Genomic DNA, 26,123 nt, shown 5'->3' with positions numbered 1-26,123 from the left:
GCTACTCTAGGCAGTGATGGTGAACCTTTTAGAGACTTTGGAGACTGAGTGCCCAAACTGCAGCCCTCTTGCTATATGTGAGTCACCCACTTTACCCCAGAGAGGGGAGCAAGGAAGCATTCCCAATGGGCTGCTGGGCAGAGGGGCAGGTCATGTCAGAAATATCCTCAGGCTCACATAGAGAGGAGATGGGGAGCGGCCCCCTCTAGCACATGTGCCGTATGTTCCCTGTCTTCAAGGATATTATAATGTCTTAACTGAAGAAGCTTCTTCAGCTTCATTAATCTGTGATTTTGTCAGTAAGGATAATCCCTCCAATTTATGCAGATAACAACTCTATACTATATTAATGGTCTTCCAGAGCTGCTTTGGTCAAAAATTTTGCCACTCTATAGGCAATTTGGGAATGAGGCCCTCAAAGCCTAGTTACATTGGTCCTTGAACAATAAATATCATTTGGCCTAAACTTGAAGCTTTTCTCTATTGGAAAGACCTTCCAGAACTGGCAATAAACTATCATAGTCTTCAAAAATCCACTCAAGGTCTCTTACCCACACCACAGTGAGGCATCAAAGTAAAACTTCATTGACATTTATATATTATAAATAAGTTTATGGGAATGAGTGAACCAGATTGTAAGTGCTTTGGAGCTCTGAGGAGGGAGATAATGATGCCCAAGTTTCCCCTACTCTTCCATCAGTTTCTCAACACCACTGAACTCAGAAATCTTATTTGTAGTTTTTTGCTCTTTCCAGGTATAGAAGTGAATACAAGTATCTCCATCATAATTACCAAATAATATAAAGCTCATGTCAAACTTCAGTAATTTATATGGTGCAAAAATTAATCTAAATGTAAATATGAAGAATGTCTCCTTTCAGGATAGATACTTATAAGTTAGCTTTAGTTACCAAGGACAACGTAGAGAATATATTTAACTAACTTCACCAAGTTTAGGCTTCTTTATCAGATACCATGGATGTTACTTCAATTACTTTGTGAAATTTAACCTGTTCTACTGAACTTTCGTTAAAAAAATTTTTTCTGGCTTAAAAAAAAAAAACTACCTACACCTACAGAAGAAAAAGAAGTTGAGTTATAAAATGCATACTAAAAGTATTGCCAAATGACCACTAGTAATTTCCTTAAGAATGACAATAGTAATGATATTTTAAAGGAGGCTGTGATTTGGGGGAAGCAACACAATGTGATGGAAAGAAAAATCTGTTGTCTAGTCTCTGCTCTTTGACCTCAATCAAGCCATTTAAGCTCCTTGGTCTCCAGTACTCTCACCTCAAAGACAATCCCTTCCATCATTCCCAGTTCTATGATTGAGGGGAAAAGACAGGGCAGGGAAATGAACCAGATGAGAGACCACTATAGTTACCCAAACTGGAAATAATGATTTGGACTAGAATGGTGGCTACAAAAATGGAAAAGAAGCATTGGGAAAAGATTGAGGATCTTTGACCTAGATGTAGAGAAAAAAAAGAGAGTAGTCATGAATGACTCCCAGGTTTTTTAGCCTATATTCTTAAGAAAATGATCGACAGGGATAACACTATACAGAGCTAGAGTTGGTTTGTGGAAGAAGAATGAACTTGGTTTGTAAACAGTTGCTATATACATGGTACTTTTTCTACAGTGATTCATTACCCAAAAGAACCCTGTTAATTTAGTCAGCACCTGGTACCTGGCATAGTAAAAAGAGCTCCAGACCTGAATGCCAGTACTATTTTGGCTATTTCTTGTCAAAATGTCCATGGACAAATTACTACCTTCTCTGAGCTTCAGTTTCTTTATCTATAAAATGAGGTGATTTAGTCAAATGAAAGGTAAAAATAATTGCAGTAAGCCAGAACAGATTCCTTATGAAAAATATGTTCTTAGTGTTCTTTCTGCAGAGGTAGACAATAAGAGCTTAATAAATGTTGAATTAAGAGGCCAATATGACTATAAAAGATTGTTTAGAAAATGTTATAAATTCTTCATAATTTTAAAAGCAGTTTGACACCTTTCATTTATAAAACAAAGTTGCTGTTTGTTTTTCATTCTTTTAAATGCTTCTCTTTTGCATCTTTTAAGTTTGTCAGTGGCTTTTCTGATGAAGTGTTGATGTGATGAAGTATATGTTGTTTTTCTAAATGGCGTAATTAAGATTAAAAATGGCAAATTTAGGAAACTTAGTATGGTTGCATGCATTTGTATCTGAAATCCCTAAATAAAACAAATATAACCCATTTAGGCACGTGGAATAAAAGATGCCACAGAAATCATCTTTGAGATGTCAAAAGATGAAAGAAAAGATTTCTACAGGACTATAGCGTGGGGTCTGAACCGGCCTTTGTTTGCAGTTTATAGAAGAGTCCTTCGCATGTACGATGACAGGAACCATGTGGGAAAGTATGAAAATGGAAAACTTTAATACTTCATATTGTGACTAATGACTAGGGACAAATACATTTGGAAATGTAGTTTCTTATAAATGGTAGTAAGAAGTATAACCAATGTCCAGATAAAAGACCAATCTGAATTTAGAGCCCTACCTTTAATGAATCTTGCATTCATCTTTTGTGTTATGAGACTGAAACTACCTTTTGACAAGGTCCCTTTTGTTAGTTTAGTAACAAAATCTTCCTGCCCAAGGTCCAAATCTTAAACTGTCTCATACTGACTTCTACTTTGTTGCTAAAGGTAATAAACTTCTAGTACAATAGTTTGTAACACATGAGAATTCATCATAATTCAGTAGCCAAGATTGTCTATACTTCCTTTTTCATAGGTAAGTATTTCCAAAGTCAGATTTTAAAGTCACCTTTTTGTAATGAAAATAGGCAGAGAATTCAAAAGTATACATTGTTCATAGTGACAGATTATCCAGAAAGAGTATAAGAGCTATTCATACTATATCATTGCTACTTGCACATGGAAATTTTAAAAGTTAATTTGCATTAATATCCTTCAGGTCTTGAACTCTAGGCATACTTGTCAGTGGGCCTTTGCTACTTTTTCCCCAGGTAGCCAACTCCATGATATTAGCACATTTTGAAAATTAAACGTATATACAAGGAAAGAAATTATGTTTCTATGGCAGTTGAGAAAGATGAATCATGTGCAGTTTGATTGACATATTTTCAAAATGAGCAGCTTATCAGCAAATGAGCATTTTTAATGCAACCCCCACGTTGAAGTACTAAGTGATTTGATAACTAGTTACTAAATGATAACCATCTAAATGTAAAGAAACTGGCTGCAATTTTTCTTTTGATGACAGAATTTAGTACTAGAAATTTTTTCACCTTTCCTCTTTAGAGAATGGTTATGATTTTAGAAAGTCTAAATTTACCTAAAAATTAAGGTGAGGGGAAATTGTGTATACAAGCCTTAGTTTAAAATTAGAAAAGCATTTTAGACAAAGAATTTCCTGAAGAATATAAAACATAAAGTGTCTTATGCCAGATCTAAAAGATTGAGACTTACCGTGAAGAATTAACTGTCTATATGCTGGCACCTTTAAAAAATAAACATCCTTATTCTCAGACCATTTTCAATCAAAGCGGATGTTTTCTTGTAGAAGTTTTTTTTTTGTTTTTTGTTTTTTAGTTTTCCTATTTGCTGGCTCCTTTAAAAGTTATGATTATAAAAAGAGTTATGATTATGTTAAAGGTAGATTTGTATCTTAATGATAATAATGTTTTTGCATTTTTATCCAATATTAAGTGTTTATAAGCTGTTTTCTTACACAAATATTGATTTTATTAAAGTTTTTAACTTGTATTCTTCTATACTAACTAATTCTCTATATTTCTCTCTTGGCATTCCAGGTATACTCCTGAAGAAATTGAAAAGCTCAAGGAGTAAGTTGTTTTTTATGTGTTCATTTGTTTTTCAACTAATAAAAGTCTGGTATACTTTTTGTATTTTCTGTTTTTAGAAGATTTTGCTTTGAACATTTTAAGAGATTTTTGTAGTGCTATGATTAAATCCATTGTGACCCTAGAAGGGAGTTATATTGAAAAATCAAATTTTGCTATATGTCAAAGCAATTACTGAAAATGATATTTTATTGTTCTAAAGTGTTTCATAGCTTTCATTTGATCTTCACAACAACCTACCAAAAGTTGTCACAGTAGGTATTCTAATCCCTATTTTACAGATTAGGAAACTAAGATTTAAGGGAGTCAGGTGATTTGTTTGTGGCTAGTAATGATAAAGCCAGGACTAAGAAGAATTCAGGTCTTTTGAGTCCTGGTCATTTTCGTCCCTAACTCATTTTTTGTTTTCTTAGAAGTAGATGCACTTTTGATTCCAGTGCTTATACCACTCTGCTTCCCTAAAAGGAGCTATACATAGAAAGAACCAGTCATAGGTATAACTTCTGGAGATCTTCAGTACTGGGATAAAAGCCAAGCTTTGCCTCATGATTTAATGTATAATAATGACTTGGCAAGCATTGCTGATGTGTGTGCTGTTTCCTAGCAAAAACTATTTCAGTTATTCATTAGTCAATAAAGGCTCAGTTTAGCTTCATGTGTTAGGGCAATAGGATATAGACTGAGCAGGAAGAGACCTTAAAGATTAGTCATCTAGTCTACCCCTCTTACCTGAGACCCAGAGAGGTTATGACTTGTTTAATTAAATCCATACAGCTGATGAATAATAGAGCCAATACTTTGTTTACCCAGGGCTTCTGACTTTACACTCTTTACACTACAGTACTTCTTCCTTAGTGGAACAGTGGTCTTATAACATCAGAAGAAATAAGAAATATTTGAGGATAAATTCTATTGTAAAATAGTGGTGCAGAAAGAAAAGAAATCAGAGAACAAGTGGAAAAAGCAATAAAGACTATTTTTTAAAAATTATCTAGTGATTCCTGGGAGATCAAATCAAAATAGCATTTGTTGGGCTAAGGGGAAATTTTGGTCTTTTTTTGAAGACATCATATCCAAGTTACTTATTTCTTCTCTGACCCAGGAAAAAGGCAATTGCTGCCTGTTTTTTCACCCACAGACAACTGTGGAACTCCCCCAAAAAAGGCCACACTTTCAAACTTTGGCTTTCAAAGTATTGCTGCCCACAACTTCCAAACCAGTCATATGGGAAGAAGAATGAAGAATAAATGATGAAATAAAAAGGGAGAAAACAATTGAACCAAATGCTGATTGGCAGACTCTTGTTTTAGGCTCCGGATAAAGCACGGCAATGACTGGGCAACAATAGGGGCAGCACTTGGAAGAAGCGCATCCTCGGTCAAAGATCGATGCCGACTGATGAAGGATACCTGCAACACAGGTACCATCTCAATAGTCCAGCATTGCTTGCAGGGTGGAAAGTTTAAACTCTTTGTGATTCTCTGTGTAGAAATAAGTCACAGATTGGTTCTGTGGATATCTCTCCATCCCAATTAAATGTCAAAAGCTCAAAAGACTAATTTCCCTTCCCTACATCTATTGCATTTTTTGTTTCTTTAGAAATAGGTCAAACTGACCTCTTTTTGTCTGCTTTGTCTAGTTTTTGTGTAAGATAGAGATATAGTATGAGTTTTCATATAGTTCTGTATAAGTTAAAATCATTCAAACAATGTAAAATTTCCTCATTTTCAAAAGGACTTGAGCCAATGATTCCATGACACAGTGAATCCATTTTGCATTTGAGGCAATTTTGATGCATTAATCTATTAAGTGATTTACACAAAATTTCTGTTTAGTTTTTGTATAAAATAGGTTGTTCCCCCTTACCAGACTAGGATGGGAATGGGGGATGAAAATTTTATTAGCCTTCACTCTCTCCTCTTTGCTTAACCTTCTCCATCTTCATTCTTCATTCTTCTTTCTTCCAGTTTTACATGTTTTCTAGGCTGCAGTTAGACACCCCCAGCTGCAAGCTATATTTTGGATTTTCTGTATTTGAAAAATAGAAATGAAAATACCTCCACCTTAGGAATAGATTCCCCCTACATTTGATTACTAAGTATTTAATAAACTTTCTGTGCAGATCACTGTTTGGGGTGAGTTACATAGGTTTAGATACAACACAGTCCCTGTCTTTGTGGAGCTTAATTTCTAGTGGGTAGATAAGATTAAAAAGAGTACTCATTACCAATCAGGAAAGATAAAGGAAGGCTTTCTGGAGTATGTAGCATTTTGAATTGCACTTTAAAGGAACAGTAATGATATAACAAATTGAAAAGGCAAAGGAAATCTTAAGTAGCCAGAACAAAATTATGAATATGAAATATGGGCAGTAGAGAATGCAGGAGATCCTGCAGTGCAGTTGTACTACAACTATGCAGATTCAGTTATTAGTAATAAAAATATTTTGTGTATTATAGATATAACTAAATAAAAGCTTTTTGTATAGTTCTGTGTAAGTTAAAATCATTCAGAACAATGTAGATTTTCCTCATTCTCAAAAAGATTTGAGCTAGTTTCCATGACACAGTGAATCCATTTTGCGTTTGAGGCAATTTTGATGCATTTACCTATTAAGTGATTTACAATGGGCTTTGAATGCCAGGAGAAGTTGTTTGAACTTTACAAGAAATCATTAGGATGCCTTAGAAGTGCACTGAGTAGCATCACCAGCTCTATGTATAAGATTAGTATGGCAGGTTATAACCTGCCATACATAGAATCAGAAGCATAGAATCAGAAGAAGAAGAGAGCAGGGAATAGGAAGCAATCTTAGGAGACTACAATAATAGTCCAGCAAGGTAGTGAGACTAGTGGCAATGAAAATAGAGAGGAAATGACTGATGGTGAGAAGAATTATACAAGTGGAATCCAAAGGTCCTAGCCTCCTTGGGATGTACTATCTATGTTGGATAAAGTGGTCTCAGAGATCCCCTTACATTTCTAAAATCCTGTGCTTCTAATCTCTTCTGTTAACTATCCCAAACTAAAAAAAGGTCTGTCCAACATTAGCATATTGATTTTAAAGCAGGAGACAACTACAGGTGGAACTTTATTGGTTTCCTATGAAATATACAGTATCCTATTGATACTAAAATACAAGGCACAAAGTAGCTCTAAGGTAGTTACAAGTGGAGACTGTTATAAATAGTATAATGACAAACCTAATTTCTGAGTTGTTAAATTCTTAATTTCCAGTCATCCTATTTCCAGTTTAACTATCTTTAAATCATTGATCTTGACCAGAAAATATAGAAAGAATCTCTTATATGCAGCCAGCATTAAGGCTTTGCTTTCCTCTCTTAACCTTCCTTGTGTTCATGGTTTTAAATTGATAGAATTTTCAGAGTAGGTCTTAGTATACAAGCTACATAGAATTGTATAGAGTAGATAACAAAAACTTATTGAACATTTTGTCAGTCTCTCTTGAAATTTAATTTGTTGGACTAATTTTGATTGCTCTCTCCAGGAATCTTAATGTTTCTTAATATACCTAATACTTTGGGGCAAGTGTTACCTTTGATATAGGTTATTTGGAAGCCCCCAAAAGGATTGTCCAAAAACTAAGCTGTTGAAAGTATCAGTTTGCTTTTTTCTATCTTTGCATGTGTATTGATGAATCTCTGCTTTACAAAAAAAGGGGGGGGAGAAATTGCAGAAGGGAGTGGTGGTAGCCTAGATGATTTCCTCCTTTCAGGGAAATGGACAGAAGAGGAGGAGAAAAGGCTGGCAGAGGTGGTTCATGAACTGACAAGCACTGAGCCAGGTGACATCGTCACACAGGGGGTATCCTGGGCAGCTGTGGCTGAACGAGTTGGGACCCGCTCCGAAAAGCAGTGTCGCTCAAAGTGGCTCAACTACCTGAACTGGAAACAGAGCGGGGGGACGGAGTGGACCAAAGAGGATGAAATCAACCTCATCTTGAGGTTTGTGTTCCATCACTTACTTTGAATCAAAGTCTTGATTGGCCATCTTTTCTCTCTTTCCTTGGATACATAAAACCAGAAAATCATCCTTCCCATGCTTTGTTTAAGTTCCTAAGTACTTCATATTGAGCTCTTTTTTGTTTTGTGTTCTGTTCCTTTTTAGTGAATTTAGTGCCCGTGCAAGGTACCAGATTGAAGGCCTGGAGACTGAAGTCCTCTCTCTATCCACAGAACAGGTACGGCACAGGCAGAGGCAGTGCAAGCTTTTCCACTGTCCCATTATTGTGCCTCAGCCCTGGCCTGGAGGGACCATGGTTAGGGGGAAGAGGGTTGTTCAGTCTCCACGCCCTTCAATCCTTGGCTGCTCTGCTGAGACTGCCAAGAAGCGGGCCCTAGTCTGGGTTTTACCCTGTCATAAAGAACTGGACTGAAAAAAATGCTCCATTTCATTCAAGCTGCATAGAGTAACCTCATTTAGTTGCTTCAACCACCCTGGCTTAAATGTGAACAGGATACTTGTAGAGGAAAGACTTTTGATTACTAGACAAGTTCTGTGTTCACTGAAGTATTTTTCTTCATTTAAAATTTTTTTTAAACTACTGAGTTTACACTTAAAACTGAATAACTTGGTAGGTAATGAATCTTGTAGGCAAGGATGGGACATCTCAATGCTATGCTATTAGATTTGTTTTCAGTATTGAAATTCAGTCACATCATGCTAACTTAAAAACAAAAGATGAGCATAGTTCATCCTAGCCGCCAAATATAGTTATACCATTTTTAAACAGTGCTTTTTACCTTGAGTATCTTTAATAAACAACTCCTTTGGCAATGTTTCTCTAGTATAAACCAGCATCCATTTTTAAGTTGAAAAGCGACCCAGGAAAATAGTCACTTGCTCAGGGTCATACTCTGAACCAAGTACAGAGCACAAATAAAATATTGCTCTGGTAATACTCTAAACTCTCAATAATATCCATTTACTTGCACAATGATACATTTGGCCACATACAACCTTCTAATGATTTACAGTTAAAATCATTGATTGTAGCTCTGGAACATCTGTCTTTTCATCTTGGAATCCTGTCCCCAGCAACTTGGCAGTACCATCGTATTAATATGTCTTCCCTCTCCCATGATCTCTAGTGCCATACTATTTAGGAGCAGTCATAGGAAAAACAGAGAAGGGTAGGGCCCCCTTTAGACTCAAAGGACAGCATCTAACAAACACCCATTTTTGTAACCTGTCAGGATAGCAGAGCTTGATGTGGCCGACGAAAATGATATAAACTGGGATCTACTAGCAGAGGGCTGGAGCAGTGTCCGTTCACCACAATGGCTCCGAAGTAAATGGTGGACCATCAAAAGGCAGATAGCAAACCACAAGGACGTTTCATTCCCTGGTAATGTATCAATTAGGTGCTTTCCTTCTGTTACCATAGTGGACATTTGTTGGTTTCACTCAGGATCATAATGCTCAATACTATCCACTAAACTGCTGTTCACTAGTATGCTAAAAATTGAAAGTTCTAACTTTCTGTTGCTAGGCAGAGAGTCATCTCATTTCAAAGAAGCACAACTTTAAATCCTTAATCGATCTGGTTATGTTGCAATATTTATGTTACCATTTTTTCCTGAGATCTAATGATAACAATTCTATCATGTGTAATTAGTCATATACTCAGGAATGATTAAGGTCCTAGTGGTATGCAAAGAACTCTGGTCATTCATCCTGTGTTACTTATTGGAAAGCTCAGTATGCCTACTTTTTTCTTTACCTGTCATTTCAAACTATATATAATACTTTCCCTTTCCTTCTTCAGAAAAGGATAATATTTTGAAATGCCTAAAACTTATAAGATTAGAAGTTCATGGTATATGTATATGAACAGTCAAATGAAATTTAAAATTCAGTGTTTTGCAAAGGATTTACTTTAATTTGTCATATGTGTAAATTCCAGGTTTTCATATGGAATTATGATTAAAAGTCAAATATACCAGTATGCTCAGCTTTCTAAGAACTCCTGGTATTACATCTTTTTTGTCCCCATTCACTAACTGATATGTGAGTCTCAGATTTTTATTGGTAAATTGAGCTGCAATCTGTTCGTGTTGAATTCTGACTAGGTTCATGCCCCTTTTTTAACATCTTACCATAAATTTCCCCCCCAGAAAGCTAACTGAAGTGCTTTATTCAAAGTAAAGAAATGATATGTGGTTCACTGTTACATGCTTAAATATTGTTTTTTAAAACCAAAAGTTAATGCAAAATTGTGAATAGCTATTCTGTAACATGAAACTAAGCAAAATATGTTAACATTAGCAAAAGAGAGGGAACAGAATCAAGAAAACTTGTCATAAATAGTAGTAGAAGAGGTAAAGGCAATAGAAATAGCCTTTTGTGCAGACACTTAGTGACTGCAGTTCGATAATTAGTGAATGCAAAGAATTTACCATCTCTCTTCCCTAGCACTGAGGTTACCTGTTGCCATAAGAGGATATAGTAAAGCTAGAATGAGTGAGTCCTAATGTCATGTATCCCAAAGTCCTTGTAATAACCATACTTAATTTTTAAATTTCATAATAAAAAAGATTATTAAAGATATGTAGTGCCCTTCTCAAAGAATCTTTTTAAAAAAAGGACCATTTTACTAATAATAGCTAAGTGCCCTAGATGGGGTTGGTTGATATATTTCAAAATATCAGTTTTTAATGTTTAAGTGTTAAAGGCAACATTGGTGTTTCATTAATAAAAAATGTGCTTAGCTAAGAAACATCTCAGCAAATGTGGTTTTTTTTTTTAATGTTTCCTTATTGTATGTGTAATATTTGACATCCTTTGAACAAACAATTTATTCCAAATACTTTCCCTCCTCACCTCACCCCTTCCTCCCACCTCCCTTGCTACTTAGATGGTGATGTCGGCGAATCAATGTTCTTTTTGTCTACCCATCTCCCTTCAGTCTTGATAAAAGGTCTTAAACAGTTGCACGAGAACCAAAAAAACAACCCAACACTTTCGGAGAACAAATCAGGCCCCGGAGTTCCAAACACTAATACCAATTCAAGCGTTCAGCATGTTCAGATCCGAGTTGCCCGCTTGGAGGAGAATACAGGCATCTCTCCAAGTCCCATGACAGCTTTGCAGATTCCTGTCCAGATCACCCATGTTTGTAAGTGCCTGCACTTTGTGACTTATTAGTACTGTTACTAATAATAACTGATACAGTGCTTTAAGGTCTATAAAGACCTTTTTATGCCTTATCACAATTGATCCTCACATCAACTGAGAGAGAAGTACTTAGAGTAGATATTTTTGTCCCCATTTTACAGATAAGGCAACTGAGGCTTAGAGAAGTTAAGTGAGTCAAGTCACACAACTAGGAAGTGTTGGAGGCAGGATTCAAGCCTATTTCTCTCTTGACTCTAGCTGGGTCCAACATTTTATGCTGCCTCTTTAAGTTTTCAAAATCTATGAGTCAAGAAATGACACTAAGTATTTTTAAGTTTATAAAGTGTCAGGGTCAGAAGTTCATCATTTAAAGACCTTAGGTTTGTTTTTTAAGTCAGTTATTTAGCATGTTCAAAGTGATCTAGACATGGATCTAGCCACAAGGAAGCTTTTCTTATGACAGGAAATTAAGAATTTAATAGTACTTGCCCAGCCAGCATTTATTAAGTGTCTTCTATGAGCTAGACACTGTGCTAGATCCTGGTGACACAAATGGGGATGGTTTAGGAAGGAAAATAATGAGTTTTGTTTTGGACCTATTGTGTTTGGGATGCCAACTAGAGGCTCCAAGATGTCAGACAGGAAGTTAGAGTTGCTGAACTGATGGGGGGTGGAGTTGAGAGGTAGTTACTTGGACTTGGAATTCTTTGCATAAAAATGATAAGTGAATGCCTGGGAGTCAATGTGATCACCTAGAGGGAGCTGGGGGGAGGCAGGGGTGGAGGAGATAGAGCAGTGAGATATGCAATACAGAGCCTTGTCATGAAAATCCAGAGAGAAGAGATTAGGTTAGGAATGGTGAGGACCAAGAAAAGGCTCTTGGATCTATCAGTAAATCACTGATGCCTTTGGAGTGATCCAGTAGTAAAGACATAAGGTAGTTTCCAAGAGTTTGAAAAGTAGGCTATAAGAAAATAGAGACCACAAATATAGATGAGCTTTTCTAGGAGTTAGGCTTTGAAAAAGAAGAGAAATATAGGATAATCACATAAGGGTAGGATAGGATCAAGTCAAGGATTTTTTTTTTTTAAGAATGAGGAACTTGAGGCATGCTTATAGGCATCAGAGGAGTCAACAGATAAGGAGAGGTTGAAAATTAGGAAGACAGGAGATAATTGAAGGACAAGCTTCTGGAGGAGATAGGAAGAAGAAGGGGTGTTATTGGCAAGAAGGGTCACTTTTTCCCTGAACCTGGGGGTGAAGGACAAGCATTGGGGTGGGTAACACTTAGGATCATTTGAAGTGTGGAATTAAGAGAGGGGAGGGAGCTTACCATGGATGGCCCCAGCTTTTTCGGTGAATATAAGGGAAGATCTCATATCATTTGCCCTCATATTAGGCACTTTCCTGAAGTCTAGATATGTATTCTTATGTAACTCTAGACTTAGTGTAAGCAACTTAGTGCAAGTTTGTTGTGCAGATCAAATCTGGCAAGGAAGTGTAGTTAATGTTACTTTTCATTGGAGCAGAAGCTCAACAAAGAATTGCAAGTTGAGAAAGGATTGAGTGGTAAATTGGAAGAGGAGAGGAAACATTTTTCTCATGAGATACTTTTAGAGCCATAGTCTTTTAACCCAAGAAACCAGTTTTCATGCTTTTAGATATGTGTTTCTATGTGGTCCTTAGCTTCTTTTTGTAGTCTGTATTCAGCAAAATCCAAAAGTGGCTTAGGGATATAGTTAGATTCTCCCTCACCTAGAAGACTTCAAGTCTCTTCATGGCCTCTTTCAGGATGTTATAGAAGGGGTTCCTTTGGACCCCTTGGACTAGTTGATACCTCCAAGACCCCTTTATACTCTTTCTTGAAAACTTAGCTGAGCCATGTTTATGCAGATAGGAATTTTTTGTCAAAATATAAGACATGCTATACACCTCCTAGGTTTTTGTTTTGTTTTTTCTCATATTCAGGATGCCTTTTTTTTAATAAGAAAATGGGATCCTTAAGTTTAATTCTGCTTATGTGTTGCCAGTAGGTATTTTTAGATACTAAATAAAAAAGCAGAATGCTAAATTATAGGTTAGGAGATCTAGGTTCTCTTCCTAGTTCTGCCACTAACTAGTTGTGACAATGGATGAGTCACTTAATTTCTCTGTACTTCACTTTTCCCTATCTGTTCAGTGGGAATATCACCTGAACATCTCCCTGGTCAGTAAAGATAAAGCAAAATTTCATGTTTGAAAGTACTTAGGAAAATGTCTATACAGATTCAGAATAGTGGGTACTGAAGTCATCTGTACCCATGACAGTATCCCTCTTACTCACTTGTGAATTTGTATAATCAGGAACCAAAGAATTTCTTTAGCTACAGTTCACCAAATACTTGCTAAGTACTTGTTCTATGCAAACACTACAAGGCACTGCATGGCATCAGAAGACATTTAAGATCTAATCCCCGCCCTCAAGGACCTCACAATTTATATGAATAAGGCAAGTCATCATAGTACAAAGCATAATGTGATGTGGGCCACAAAAAAGGGTACTGAGGAAGTACCAGAAAAAAAAAAACAGAAAAGATTTACTAAAGGATCTGGTCCATGACACAAACATCTTCAGAATAGCTAGGATCTGGACAGGTATATGAGCAGAATGGGATCAAAATCATTTCTTCAGTTTAACCTAGAAATAGGCTACTTTGACATTTAACAGTTAATAAGCTTCTTGTTTGCTAAAAAGGTTTCTCAAAGTCTATGCCAGTGAAGCACAAACTCCACCAGGGCCTAACCAATTAAAGATTTCAAGTACAGGCTTAACAAGAACCAGCCTAACTAAGTACCACAGGAGACTGGCCAAGAGGTGATATTTGTTTTTGTGACTAGCAGCTCATTAAATCACATAGGAGTTGTGATCTCTATAAATAGAAATAAAACTGAGCTAGTAAACTGCTTTCTGGGAATAAAATAATAATAATGTATATTCAGTGTAATCTCACTGTTATGGGTATTCTCTCCATTTGTGCAGATCTTAACCTATCCCTGCCTAAATCCCCTTCAGAAGATATACTCAAAGTTTGCTAGAGGCCTTCTAAATCATTAACAATTCTCAGAGTAGGATTACTTAGACTATATGACTAGTGTACTTGCTTTTCCAATCATTCATTTCCTACATGATATTGAGATATATATAGATATGTATCAGTATATCCCTTATGACTCCTCTTGTGCATATAGGTAGGTCATCATTTAATTCTGTTCATTATTAATCCCCTGTGCCTGTTCAAGATAAATGGATCTTAGATCAGGGAACTTATATGGTGCCAGGGTAGAATATTAGGCCTGGAGTCAGGAAAACCTGAGCTCAAATCCTGCTTCAGACATTTAGTGTATTTAAGTAACCCTGGGCAAGTCACTTAACTTCTCTTTGCCCTGGTTTCTTCATCTGTAAAATGTGAGTCCTAAAGCACCTGCCTCGCAGGTTGTTGTGAGGATCAAATGAGATAATTATTGTAAAGCACTTAGCATAGTGCCTGGCACATAGTAAGGGCTTCATAAATGTTAGCTGTTATTATTATTATGTTTTTGTAGGCTAATGCAATGGGCCGCCCATCCAACTACTCATCTTAGATTGAGCAATAAATATTTTTCATCCATTTAATTTTTCTTGTATAATAAACTGTTTGAGTGGCTCCATAGATCTCTGAGGGGGCTCCCAATGAGGTTTGATGTAATCTGAATAGAAGGATTTCTCCATCTATAGGGAGTCACTCTTCCATTTGGACCCTATGCAAAACATCCCCTGTGACACTGGAAAAATGCCTTTGGGGGTGGTCAGTATATCTCCCCCTTTTGTTATGCCTCACATGTCATTAATGACCAGAGAGTCTTAAACAGCTATCCCTTTGATTAAACAGCTATCCCTTTGATTGTGTTATCAGGATATTGTATGATCTCAATATATGTCTAAAAAATTGCTTGTTAGAGGAAAACTTTTAAAGTTGTCTTTTGCTCTGTCAGTCAGACAACAAACATTTATTAAGTACCAACCCTCTGCCCAGCACATAGATAAACATTAAGGATTCAAAGTAAAAAATTAAACAAGCTCTGCCCTTAGAATCTTGCATTCTGTTCAGTGGTGTGGGTGTGGGTGTGTGGGTGTGTGGGTGTGTGTGTGTGTACACAAAATAAATAAAAGATAAGTTATGGGAGAAGCATTAAGAGCAATAAGGAATCAGAATTCATAGAAGGTGGCATTTCACCTAAACTTCCAAGGAAACTAGGGATTTCTAAGAGGCAGAGGTAAGGTGGGAATCAAATGCTCTATTGTAATCCACACACATCAAGCATATCAGGTTCTTGTGCTCCTTTCCATCATTTGTGTGTCTATTAAGTTGTGATCTGACATAGGAAATTGTTTGCAGAAGACTAAACTGTGCCTTTCTCAAGGATACACTCAATTAAAGATACAAATTATTTAGGAAGGAACTTATGTAGGAGGTGATGCTTTAGCGTCACTTTAAAATAAGAATATTCTAATCAACCTATCATTAAGGGAGAGTGAGGGGCAAACATGTGTCCAACAAAATATATTAGAAGTCTTTAGTCTTACATATGTTAATCTAAGGAAAGACATGTGGCATAATGGAAAGTAAGTCAGCCTTGAAGCCAGAAATACCTGAATTCAAGTCCCACCTCTGACATTCTGGATATATAACTGTGGACAAGTCAATTCAGCTACTTATACTCACAGTACTTACAAGGTAGAGAATGATGCCAACCTACACTGGTAGAAGAAATTTCTTCATCCAGGGGTTCCTTGCACTCATGAAATCACGTCTTGTTGATCTGAAGGCAATTTTGAATTGGTGCTACTTTCTCTTTGCTTGCCCATCAGTAGAAACAGCTTTAAATATTTCTCCATCTAGCACCTGGCTATTTGCCCTTAACCTAAGTAGAATTGTGAAGCAACTAGAACTGCTGCCCAGAAAAATGAGGATTAGTTTTGTTGGCAAATAGAATGCTGAAAATAAGAGTGAACACTGAAGAAGACATCAGGGATTTTTATAAATACTACCCAAATATCATGTGTCTCAGAATCAGAGTTCTTTGGTTGTAGAATATCATACTAAATAACACATATTTTGTAACCTTTGTAAAAGCATGAAAAGTAAATATCTCAACTGAATAGGAACTTTACCTTTTTTTAATATTTTCTTGTGCTACTTCAAAATGTTTCCTTCTTAAGAGGAATCAGAGATACAATCAATAGGTTAGCTTTTACAAGATAAGGAAGCATTTTATATACAGTGAGTCCTCGCCTGAAACCCTGAATGTCCATTATGTTGGATAGAACTACTGGAAATAACTGGTGTCCTACAAGATTTCAACCTTTCCTGATTCTTCTTGATGCCTGTACTTACCCTCTGTTATCTCCAGCTTACCCTATAGATATCTTGCTTTTTCATAGTGGTTCTCATATTTTTTCCACCAACTTGAAATCCTTAGGAGCTGGAACTATCTTTTTGCCATTCTTTGTAGTCCCCAGCCATTTGCACAATATCTGACACATAATAAGTACTTAATAAATGGATGTTGACTGACTTTAAAACTTTCACTTAGTAGCTATACCTTGAGATTATTTGCTTGACATTGGTTCACACCAAATGAATAAATTTTGATCTTTAAGACTACATAAATCATTTAACCTAGGTATGTTTCTGTTGTTTTATATATGCCTGCCTCATCAAGAGGGTGGACATATAAAACAAATATATATATGCATGTATGTGTGTGTGTATATGCATATGATGATTTATGTAGTTTATACAAAATATGTATCTATATATTGAGATAGATAGATAGAAAGAAAGAGAGAGAGACAGAGAGAGACTTGGTGCCTGAAAGGTAATTCCAGCAAAGATAAAACATAGTTTTCAGTTGTGGATGAATCTGGTTTACATGGTCTCTTCTGAAATTAGGTCATATGTTTCATGAGTTTTGTAATACCTAGGAAAATAATATTCATTGATTATGGAATAATTCTTAACCAAGAAATAATGGAATCATTCTTTTACTTTTAGGATAGATTTAGTGTACTTCCCTAACTACCTTTACCTTAAGAAATGTTGGAAAACTGAAGGGCTGTCTGTCAACTGGGAAATCACTGAACAAATTGTGGTATATCATTGTAATAACTGAAAAAAAAGGAAATGGTAGATGTAGACGATGTGGTAAAATTTGGACACTAAGAAATATTGGAACAGTGTACTAAGCTAGAGGACTCAGTTAATAGAACTAGAGATGTTTAACATAGAGAAGAAAAGATTCTGTTGGGGAAAAAGAATCTGATAGTTATCTCAAGTATATGAAAGGCTCTTGTGTGAAAAAATGTATTAGGTTTATTCTGCTTTGCTCCAGAAGGCAAAATGAGGACCAAGAGATGGAGATTGCAGAGGGCCAAATTTACCCTTGGTGAGTAGCTGAGTGGCACAATGGATAGAGTTCTGGGCTTGGAATCAGGAAATCTTGACGGAGACCTTTACTGCCATGATTCTAAGCAATTGAACCTCTCTAAGCCTTGGTTCCTGCATTTCATAAAATGTCACAATAGAACAGGCTCACTGTGAAGATCAGATGAGATGAGTATTTGATAAATGCATATTGAATGATGTCAAGAACCTTACGGACTTCAAAATGCTATATGTATGTTATGTTAGTTTCTTCTTGTTACACAGGTTATCTTCAAAACAGGGCTGTGCAAACATGCAAACATGGACTAGGTTGCCTTAGGAAGTAATGAGTTGTCTCTTCTCCATTCTTGTCATCATCCCTCCCTCCTTCTCTCCTTCCCTCCCCTAGTGGAGGTCTTTATATAACACTGGGTGATCATTTGTATTTAGTATATTTTAGAAGAATCTTCATTCAAATGCAAGTTGAACTAGTTAACATCTGAGGTTTTTTCCAATTCTGCAAAATCCATCTATTAGCTTTCTTCTGTCTCTACTACAGCCAGTGATATTTTGCCCTGCACACCTCATCATTGAATAATCCTAGGACTTGGCTACCTACAAGTTTTTTCTCCTTCTTTTTGTTTTTACTACAGCTTCAACAGAATCCTCTGCTGCTACTGTTGACTCTGAGACCATAACACTAAACAGTGGAACACTACAGACATTTGAGATTCTTCCAGTAAGTGATATCCCTGCTTTAGTCCTTGTTTTGATAGTTCCTTGTTAAAAATAAAATTTATTGTGGTTCATCATTCTTCACTATGATATCCAGAGCATTAGCTAATAAGAATAATGAAATAGGGGCATCTAGGTGGTTCAACACATAGTCAGGCCTGGAGATGGAAGGTCCTGGGTTCAAATTTAGACTTAGACACTTCCTATGTGACCCTGGACAAATTACTTAACTCCAATTGTCTGTCCCTTACCATTTTTCTGCCATGGAACCAATACTTAGTATTGATTCTAAGATGCAAGTAAGGATTTTTTAAAAAGAAGAACAAAGTAGTAACAAATAAAAAATCCTATCCTTCTTGGTATAAAGAAAAAGTCTAGAATCAGAATTTGCTCGAGTTTGAAGGGCTCATCTAATCAAATACCTTCATTTTACAGATAAGGAAGGAAAGAACACAAAATCAGAACTAGTTAGTGGAGGGGGGGGGGGGTGGAGTGCAGAGGCACTAGATCCAGTTTTTCCTACCATCTCGTCCAGGACAAGAAACAAGAACAAGTTGGTACAACTAGAACATTAATGTGCTTTCAAGGGTAGATGCACAAACGATCCCAGTTGCTTGAAAAGAAATTTTTAAAGGTTGTGGGTGTGGGGGAAATGGGTTAAGGGCTCCACTTTCTCATATGTTTCTTATTGGTTTTTTCCATAAGGATGGTCCTGCTTTTAGTCATGTTCCCCTGGATAAATAATAGTTCATTATGTTGCACTGCATAGTCTCTAAAAAAATAATAATAATTAAGAGTATGATGTTGTAGAAAGCACTGGATTAGGAGTAAGGAGACCTGGATTCCAGTCACAGTTCTGCTATTATAACTATTAATTCTATTAATTTGGGCAAAAGACATAACCTCTCTGGTTATGTCTGCATTTAGATAAGCCTTCTTTATTTTTTGCTTCATCAGAAATTACAGTTTTTTAAAACTTTGTCTTTCATTCTGCCAGCCATTTATCCACTTTTCTTTATAATATCACCAGTCCATTTCCCCAAATCACATGAGTGAACACTTTTCTGCAAACGCTGGATTTAAATATGGCATAGCAATGTAAGAGAGCACAGGCCATTTTAGGATAGCATACCTATATAGGGTCTTGCCTATATATTTTTTAATGGATGAGCCAGGGAGTGACTCACTTTTCATCTCAAAATAAAAATATATGGCATTATGATTTAATACAAAATATTCAGATAGGAATTAGTCATTTATTTGTTCATCTGTCTCTTTAAGTAAAAGAAGTGCCATAGTTTTTGTTTATTATCTGAAAACTTAATAGTTGTGATAAAGGCAGGAGAGTTATCTAGGACGAGCACCATTTATTGATGAGTGCCAGCTTTCAGAAGACGATTCCACACAATTTTATTTTCCCATCATCTACTCATTGTCCTAGTTAGGGATAAATGAATAAAGAACTTGTTGGAGTGTAACATTTTATTTAATAAAGTACATGTTTGCCTATGTCTTATATAAGGTCTTCTATTTGAAAGAGAGTATGAATATATGTTACTTAGTAGCTAACAGTGCCATCCTTTATCTTTATGTCAAGCATAATAATACAATTTGATACCAAAAGTAGAATCCTCAAAATTTTTATATCCTACATTAGCCTCTATACTATGGCTATTACAGAGAATCCTGTATACAGATATAAGAAAAATTTTAGCTAGGTGTATAAGGCTATATTTTTTATCCCTTTTTGAAATCAAAAGAGATAAGATCTTGTTGCTTCAGAAAGGAAGCAGTACAATTCCTTGGACAAAGAGTTATCTCTATGAATCTGCTTAAATTATTTACTTCATTTTTTTTCACCAATAAAAATGATAAGCTTTCTACTAAAATTAGGTCCTCTAGTGGTATACCCCTCATTTTAAAATCAGAGTAAAGAAAAGTTGATTTGCTTTAAGCAGTCATACTGCTAAACCAAGGAACCAAATTTTTAATGTAACGCAGGTCATGTCATCCTGAGATTATTAATAACAACCCCAACCCCAACTATTGTGCCCCAGTGACAATGGAAGAGAAGTCTCAGTCAGTACAACTGCAGCCAGGAAGCAAATATAGAAAAGTCACTAAACCAGCCATTCACCAGCATAAATAATGATATTTGTCAGTTAAGTATGAGTACTGGTACAATTCATCTTTACTACCAATTAGTATCTTTGGGGAGAAACATGACTGTTCTTGGTAAATGACTTTTTTCAATCCCAGTTATTTTCAAGGCCAACTTCTTCAGTTGTTGAATAGTTCTGTGCTTATTTGTATTTTTCTTTTTCCTTTATAGTCTTTCCATTTACAGCCCACTGGAACTCCAGGCACCTACTTGCTTCAGACAAGCTCAAGCCAAGGTCTTCCTTTAACACTGACTGCCAGTCCCACTGTGACTTTGACAACCACTGCTGCACCTGCTTCACCAGAGCAGATCATTGTACACGCCTTATCTGTATGTAGTTGCTTAAAACTCTTAAGAAGGCAAACTCAAGGTAGTTTTCCCATTTGCTTAGAAAGAATGGAACTCAGAGAGTTCTAAGAAGGGTCAAAACAGGTAGTTTCCAACTTGTAAACAGGTTGCATTTCAAAAATTTGTTCCAAAATTAGCTATTTAGAACTCAAGATAAATTTTACCATTAAACAATACTTATACATGGTGGCTTGATTACAAAAATAAAAATCTTATTTAACCCATAATAAAGTTCAGTTAAAATATTAATAGTACAAAAGAAGAGTGTGATGACAAACTCAGAGTAGAAATAGATCTCTGGAGGCCACGTGTTAACTTAGAAAACCACAAATTGACATTTTCTATATTTTAGTGCATTTTTATCTATTTTGCTAAATGTTTCTTGATTACATTTTAATCTGGTTCTGGCCCACAAGTCTTGAGTTTGACACCTCTGCTATAGAGCATGCTTCAGTAAATCCAAGAGTATATCTTCACTGGTGCAGATCACCGTCCTACACAGTGCTTGTCTGTGACCGTACATAAATCCTCATAAATCCTCCATGCAAGATATATATATATATATATATATATATATATATATATATATATATATATATATATATATGCTACTTATGCCTTAGGTAGTCTGCCTTCTTATACACTCATATTTTAATAACAGTTTTCATAAATAAGGACCACCTGTAAATACAGTTTGCTAACTCTAATGTAGAGTTCAATCATTCATGTTTTGTTCCTGACTTTTTTTCTTTGTTTTTTTAACAGCCAGAACATTTGCTGAACACAAATGACAATGTCACGGTACAGTGCCACACGCCAAGTGTCATCATTCGGACTGTTGCCACTGAGGACATAACTTCTTCTATATCCCAGGCAGAACTAACAGTAGATACTGACATTCGATCAACTGATTTGACTGACCCTCCAGAGACCCTGGAAGCAGACACTTTTCCAGATGAAATCCATCAGCCTAAACTGACCAATGAAAGACCATCATTCAGTGATGCTTGTGACTCCAAATTCAGTGACCAGAATAGTGCAGAACTGATAGATAGTATGATGGTCAGAGCAGAAGAAGAAATCTCTGTTCCAGATCTCAAGCAAGAAGAAGACTCGGCATCTGCTTTAGCCAGTGCTTATGTTCCCGAGGTGAGAAAGCTTGTCCTTGATGCCCAAAGTGGCATACTCTTGGGTGGACTTACTTGAAATAATTGTTACCCTAAAAACATTGTTAAATCATAAATTCTTTCATCAGAATATTAAAATTCCCCAGCCTGGGGTGCTGCTGATATGTTTTATTCTTAAACTGTTGGGTGCTTTTTTTAACTCTAGGTTATCTTTCCTAATCCCTTCTGGTTTCAGAGATTGTGATAAATGGAATATGATTTTTACTCTTGCTCCTTAAATTGATGATGATAATAATAGCTGGCATTTATATAGTGCCTCCTATGTGCCAGGGATTGGGCTATGCACTTTACAAATATTATCATATTTGATTCTTATAACAACCCTGAAGTGCTATGATGATCCTCATTTTACAGATGAAGAAACTGAGGCAAAGAGGTTACATGACTTTCCCATGGTCCTACAACTTTTTTAAGTGTGCTGGATTTGACCTTGGGTCTTCTTTCCTCCAGGCCCTAGGCTTTATCCACTGTATCATTTAGATGCTACGCATAAGGAAATATCATGTAGGTCAATAAGATCTTAATGCTCCTGTTATATGTTTTAGCAACAAGTTGTCTTCAACTAGTGGTGGTAATAATATGACATAAATAACATCAGGAGAAGAATTTAGTCTGAGTGGCTTAAAAGCAAATTTACTTGCCCCAAAAATCCCTCTTCTGGTGTGTGAGGCTATTAGAAAAACAAGGAACATGGAAGGTCAGCTGTCTTATGAAACAGAAGCAGCCTGATTTTTAAAAGACTTTTCTGAGACAGCCTTAGAGCCTATAGAAGCTGATCTCTAGATTAGAGATGTGCCCAGTGGTATGACTTGCAAACTCTTCTATTTTCTAAGGAAAACCTAGAGGTGGACTTAACCTGAGCTGCCAGAAGTCAAACTGAATAGACCTGGTCCCAATTAATTGTCACCTCTTGCCTTTTGCAGGATGGGAAAGCACATCCTGGGTTGCTTCTTTGGCTTAGTAGCTTGAAAGTTGCTAGATAATGACCATCATAAGCTTAGCCGCTCCAAATAACAACTTCCATTCACAAGCTAAATACTTAAGTTTTTCAATTGATGATCTTGAGGCTAGGTAGAGGTTCTCTGTCACTGTTGAGCAATATGATTCAATTCTGGTCCTATGTTGGCAGGGAATGGGAAGGGCTTATGAAACTAGAGTAGTATGTCCAGAAATGAATGCGAGGCCTCAGAAAAATTGTTTCTTAAAGAAAAATAGATGTATGCCTACAGAAAGAGATGACATCTCTACAAGTTTCTCCAAAACTACGGAGACAACACTCATCAAGATTTTCTACTTAAAAGTCTAGGTAGCTGGTGGCACAGTAGCCAGGGACTAGACCTGGAATAAAAAAGACGCAAGTTGAATCCAGCCTCAGACATTTACTAAACTGTGTGATACTGGGCAAATCACTTAACCTCTTTTTGTTTCAGTTTATTTTCTTATGACAGCTCTTTTCTGGGATTCCAGGCAGCCTACACTCCACTTAAGCTACTGCCCACAAGCCTCTCACACAAAAGCAGTCCCATTTCTTGCCCAATAATAAGTTAGTCACTGGGAGGCAGGGAAGATAAGGAAGTAAGAGCCTTTACTGCTATGGTTTATCCCCATCTCTTTTACTGCCTCCTAAGTATAGTTTCTTGAATACTAGCACCATCACTGGTCTTATCAATGGAATGAGAGAGATCAGGAGGGTAAATTTGATCTTGTGACTATTTCTTATGCCTCATAATACCCTCACTTGCTTCCATTTATGTAGGACCCTCCCACTCACCTCTCCCTCCTACACCCCGCCAGTAGTTCTTATCCTGTTCTTTGGATTCAATATTTAGCAAGTGCTTTGCACTGAGGACACTTCATTTTGCCTTATCCTGTGCAGTCTTCATTAATGCCTTCTCAAAATTTCTCTGTAACGGATCTAGCCCCAAATTAAATATTGAAGATGGTTTGTACAAATACAAGTTAGTTTATAAGCTGGGTGATCTTAAAAGTGGTGCTTGTTATTCTTAGCTAGTCATGAGCCCTACAAGTTAGGGTGACCAAAATGTCCTGTGCAATGATGTTTCCTGTTCCATTTGGGTATGTAATTGAAAACAATTCTGCCAATTCCTGTGTTTCTCCGAGGACAAATCATGAGCCAGTCTTCCCTTTGACTACAACTTCCCTGTCTTCTGATCTTGTTTATATCAAGGAAGTTAATATTGGTATAATTCAGTTTCTTCAGCAGTGGTCAAGTTGTTGGATGTTACACAAAAAGTTAGAGGAGTAACAGTTACATTAATGTTTATAAAAGGTCTAAAAACTTATTTTTAGCATCTTCTGCCCCCCTTTTCCATCACTCTGCAATGTTCATTGCAGAAGCTAGGAGGGATACACACAGAACTGAGGACTACTTTGTATTTTTTGTTTCATTAGTTGCCATGGCCAAAGAATTAATGACCTAATAGTCAGCCTCCTAATTAGGATCATTTTTTAATTAGCTTTGGTATTCCTCCAACACAGTACACTAAGACTGTACTCAAAGCCTTCTAGTGCTTGGGCCCTTCCAGCACATCCTCCATATGGGATATCAAGAGGGCTATGCTATTATATACAGGATTTTCTGGAGAAACAGGAGATATAGATTATGCTAGCATAGCTCCACTGTCTTATAAGTGAATGCTATGTTCACCCATCCCAACTTGGTGGGCACCTAACCCAGACTAAAACTTGGAAAACATTTCCCTCAAAAAAAGAAATGTATGTACTACAAGATGGCTAAATTCTAGAGTAGTTGTTGATTTTGTAGTTGAGACATTATGTTCATTGGGCTTTTAGGGTGTAATTTGTTTCTTTGGGAAAATATCTAGCAAGATTCAAAGCAAACACTTCTATAACTGAAAACATTTTTTTAAGGCCTTACCGTCCACCTTGGAATCAATACTGTATATTGATTCCAAAGCAGAAGAGTGGTAAGGGCTGAGCATTTGGGGTTAAGTGACTGCCTGGGATCTAACAGCTGGGAAGTGTCTGAGGCCAGACTTGAACCTAAGACCTCCCATCTCTAGGCCTGACTCTCAATCCACTGAGCCACCCAGCTGCCCCCTGGAAACAACATTTTTTAAGTTGAGAACCACCTTAATTCATTCATATGAGAGAAAATTCCTCTACTTTCTTTAAGTTACTTCTTGGCTTGTAAAATGCCACTAGTATTTATTTCAGGGTGCTCTCAAGATTTAATGTACATTATATTAATAAATACTCCAGTGGGTCAAGTTGTTTCTCAAGAGATCATTATTAAAAACAGTATTTTTTCCCACAAAAGTGCTGTTTTGTGTAGCTAAAGCCATTAATTTACCAGATTGTATTTATCCAGTCTTTACACAAAAAGGGCCATCATGTTTAATATTTTATCTACCAATACTGGATCCCATTGCAGTTACTATCTCAATCATTAATTAAAAAATTTTTTAATGTGCTATTTTTGCAATCAATCTAACACTAATGAAATTAGTTCATTATTCAATTTAATTAAAAGAACATGTGCAGCTGAATTATCATTTCTATAAAAGTATAACCCAGTAAGCCCCAAATAAACACAGCCTTTAGAAGAAATAATAGGTTGAACTTAAGCTAGAAAGACTTGCCTAGAATTCTAGAAATTTGGATTTGAGAGGGAGGAGATGGTAGGAAAGAAGTAATGTTATCCATAGTAGAAAGCAGGTTTCTCTTTATCAGTTTTTGTCTCCTGTTATTTAAATTGTATAGGACCTGGAATCTCCTACTATAGAGGAACAAGTTGATCAGTCCACAATTGATGATGAAACAATACTCATCGTTCCATCGCCACGTGGTTTTATCCAGACGTCAGATGATATAGATAATGATTCTGTCTTACCTCTGACAACACTAACAGGTAAGGGAGAAGGAAGGACCCCCCTATAATACTGGCCTTTAATGAGTTGGGCCTAATGCCAAAAGCCCACTGCCTCCTCACCTCCTTGGAGGTATTAATGCTTATGCATGGAGGCATTTTCTTCCCCGGACTATTTAATCTGTGCTTTTTAAAATCCTAAATATTGTGGGTGGGCTTTGGCAGTAATGCAGTACTAAATACAGTAATAAAATTTTAATTCATGATGACTTCAAAGCAGTTACTAAAAATTTGGTAGAAAACTTTTCTCCACAAGGCTTTAATTACTACCATTGAATAGCTCCAGAAATTGTAAAGAGCACAGGTACCCTTTTGTAGTCTCTTAAT

General features: G+C 36.4%; 1 protein-coding gene across 4 annotated transcripts in view; it reads left to right on the top strand.

The window, feature by feature from the left end:
• DMTF1 (cyclin D binding myb like transcription factor 1) overlaps nucleotides 1–26,123 on the top strand; it is a 58,114-nt gene that overhangs the window by 30,584 nt on the left and 1,407 nt on the right. For 2 of the 4 annotated variants that reach the window (XM_001364027.4, XM_007504007.3), the window contains 10 exons: nucleotides 2,246–2,403; nucleotides 3,825–3,857; nucleotides 5,186–5,295; nucleotides 7,612–7,840; nucleotides 9,092–9,243; nucleotides 10,804–11,013; nucleotides 18,109–18,194; nucleotides 20,523–20,681; nucleotides 21,465–21,848; nucleotides 25,631–25,778. In XM_001364027.4, the coding sequence (XP_001364064.1) occupies nucleotides 2,246–2,403; nucleotides 3,825–3,857; nucleotides 5,186–5,295; nucleotides 7,612–7,840; nucleotides 9,092–9,243; nucleotides 10,804–11,013; nucleotides 18,109–18,194; nucleotides 20,523–20,681; nucleotides 21,465–21,848; nucleotides 25,631–25,778 (1,669 nt within the window). The remainder of the gene's footprint in view (nucleotides 1–2,245; nucleotides 2,404–3,824; nucleotides 3,858–5,185; nucleotides 5,296–7,611; nucleotides 7,841–9,091; nucleotides 9,244–10,803; nucleotides 11,014–18,108; nucleotides 18,195–20,522; nucleotides 20,682–21,464; nucleotides 21,849–25,630; nucleotides 25,779–26,123) is intronic. The other 2 variants (XM_003341998.4, XM_056799461.1) reach the window with 1 other exon arrangement.

This window comes from Monodelphis domestica, chromosome 5, assembly GCF_027887165.1.
Source record: "Monodelphis domestica isolate mMonDom1 chromosome 5, mMonDom1.pri, whole genome shotgun sequence".
In the NCBI taxonomy this organism is placed as follows: domain Eukaryota; kingdom Metazoa; phylum Chordata; class Mammalia; order Didelphimorphia; family Didelphidae; genus Monodelphis; species Monodelphis domestica.
This window is presented reverse-complemented; position numbering and strand designations above follow the sequence as displayed.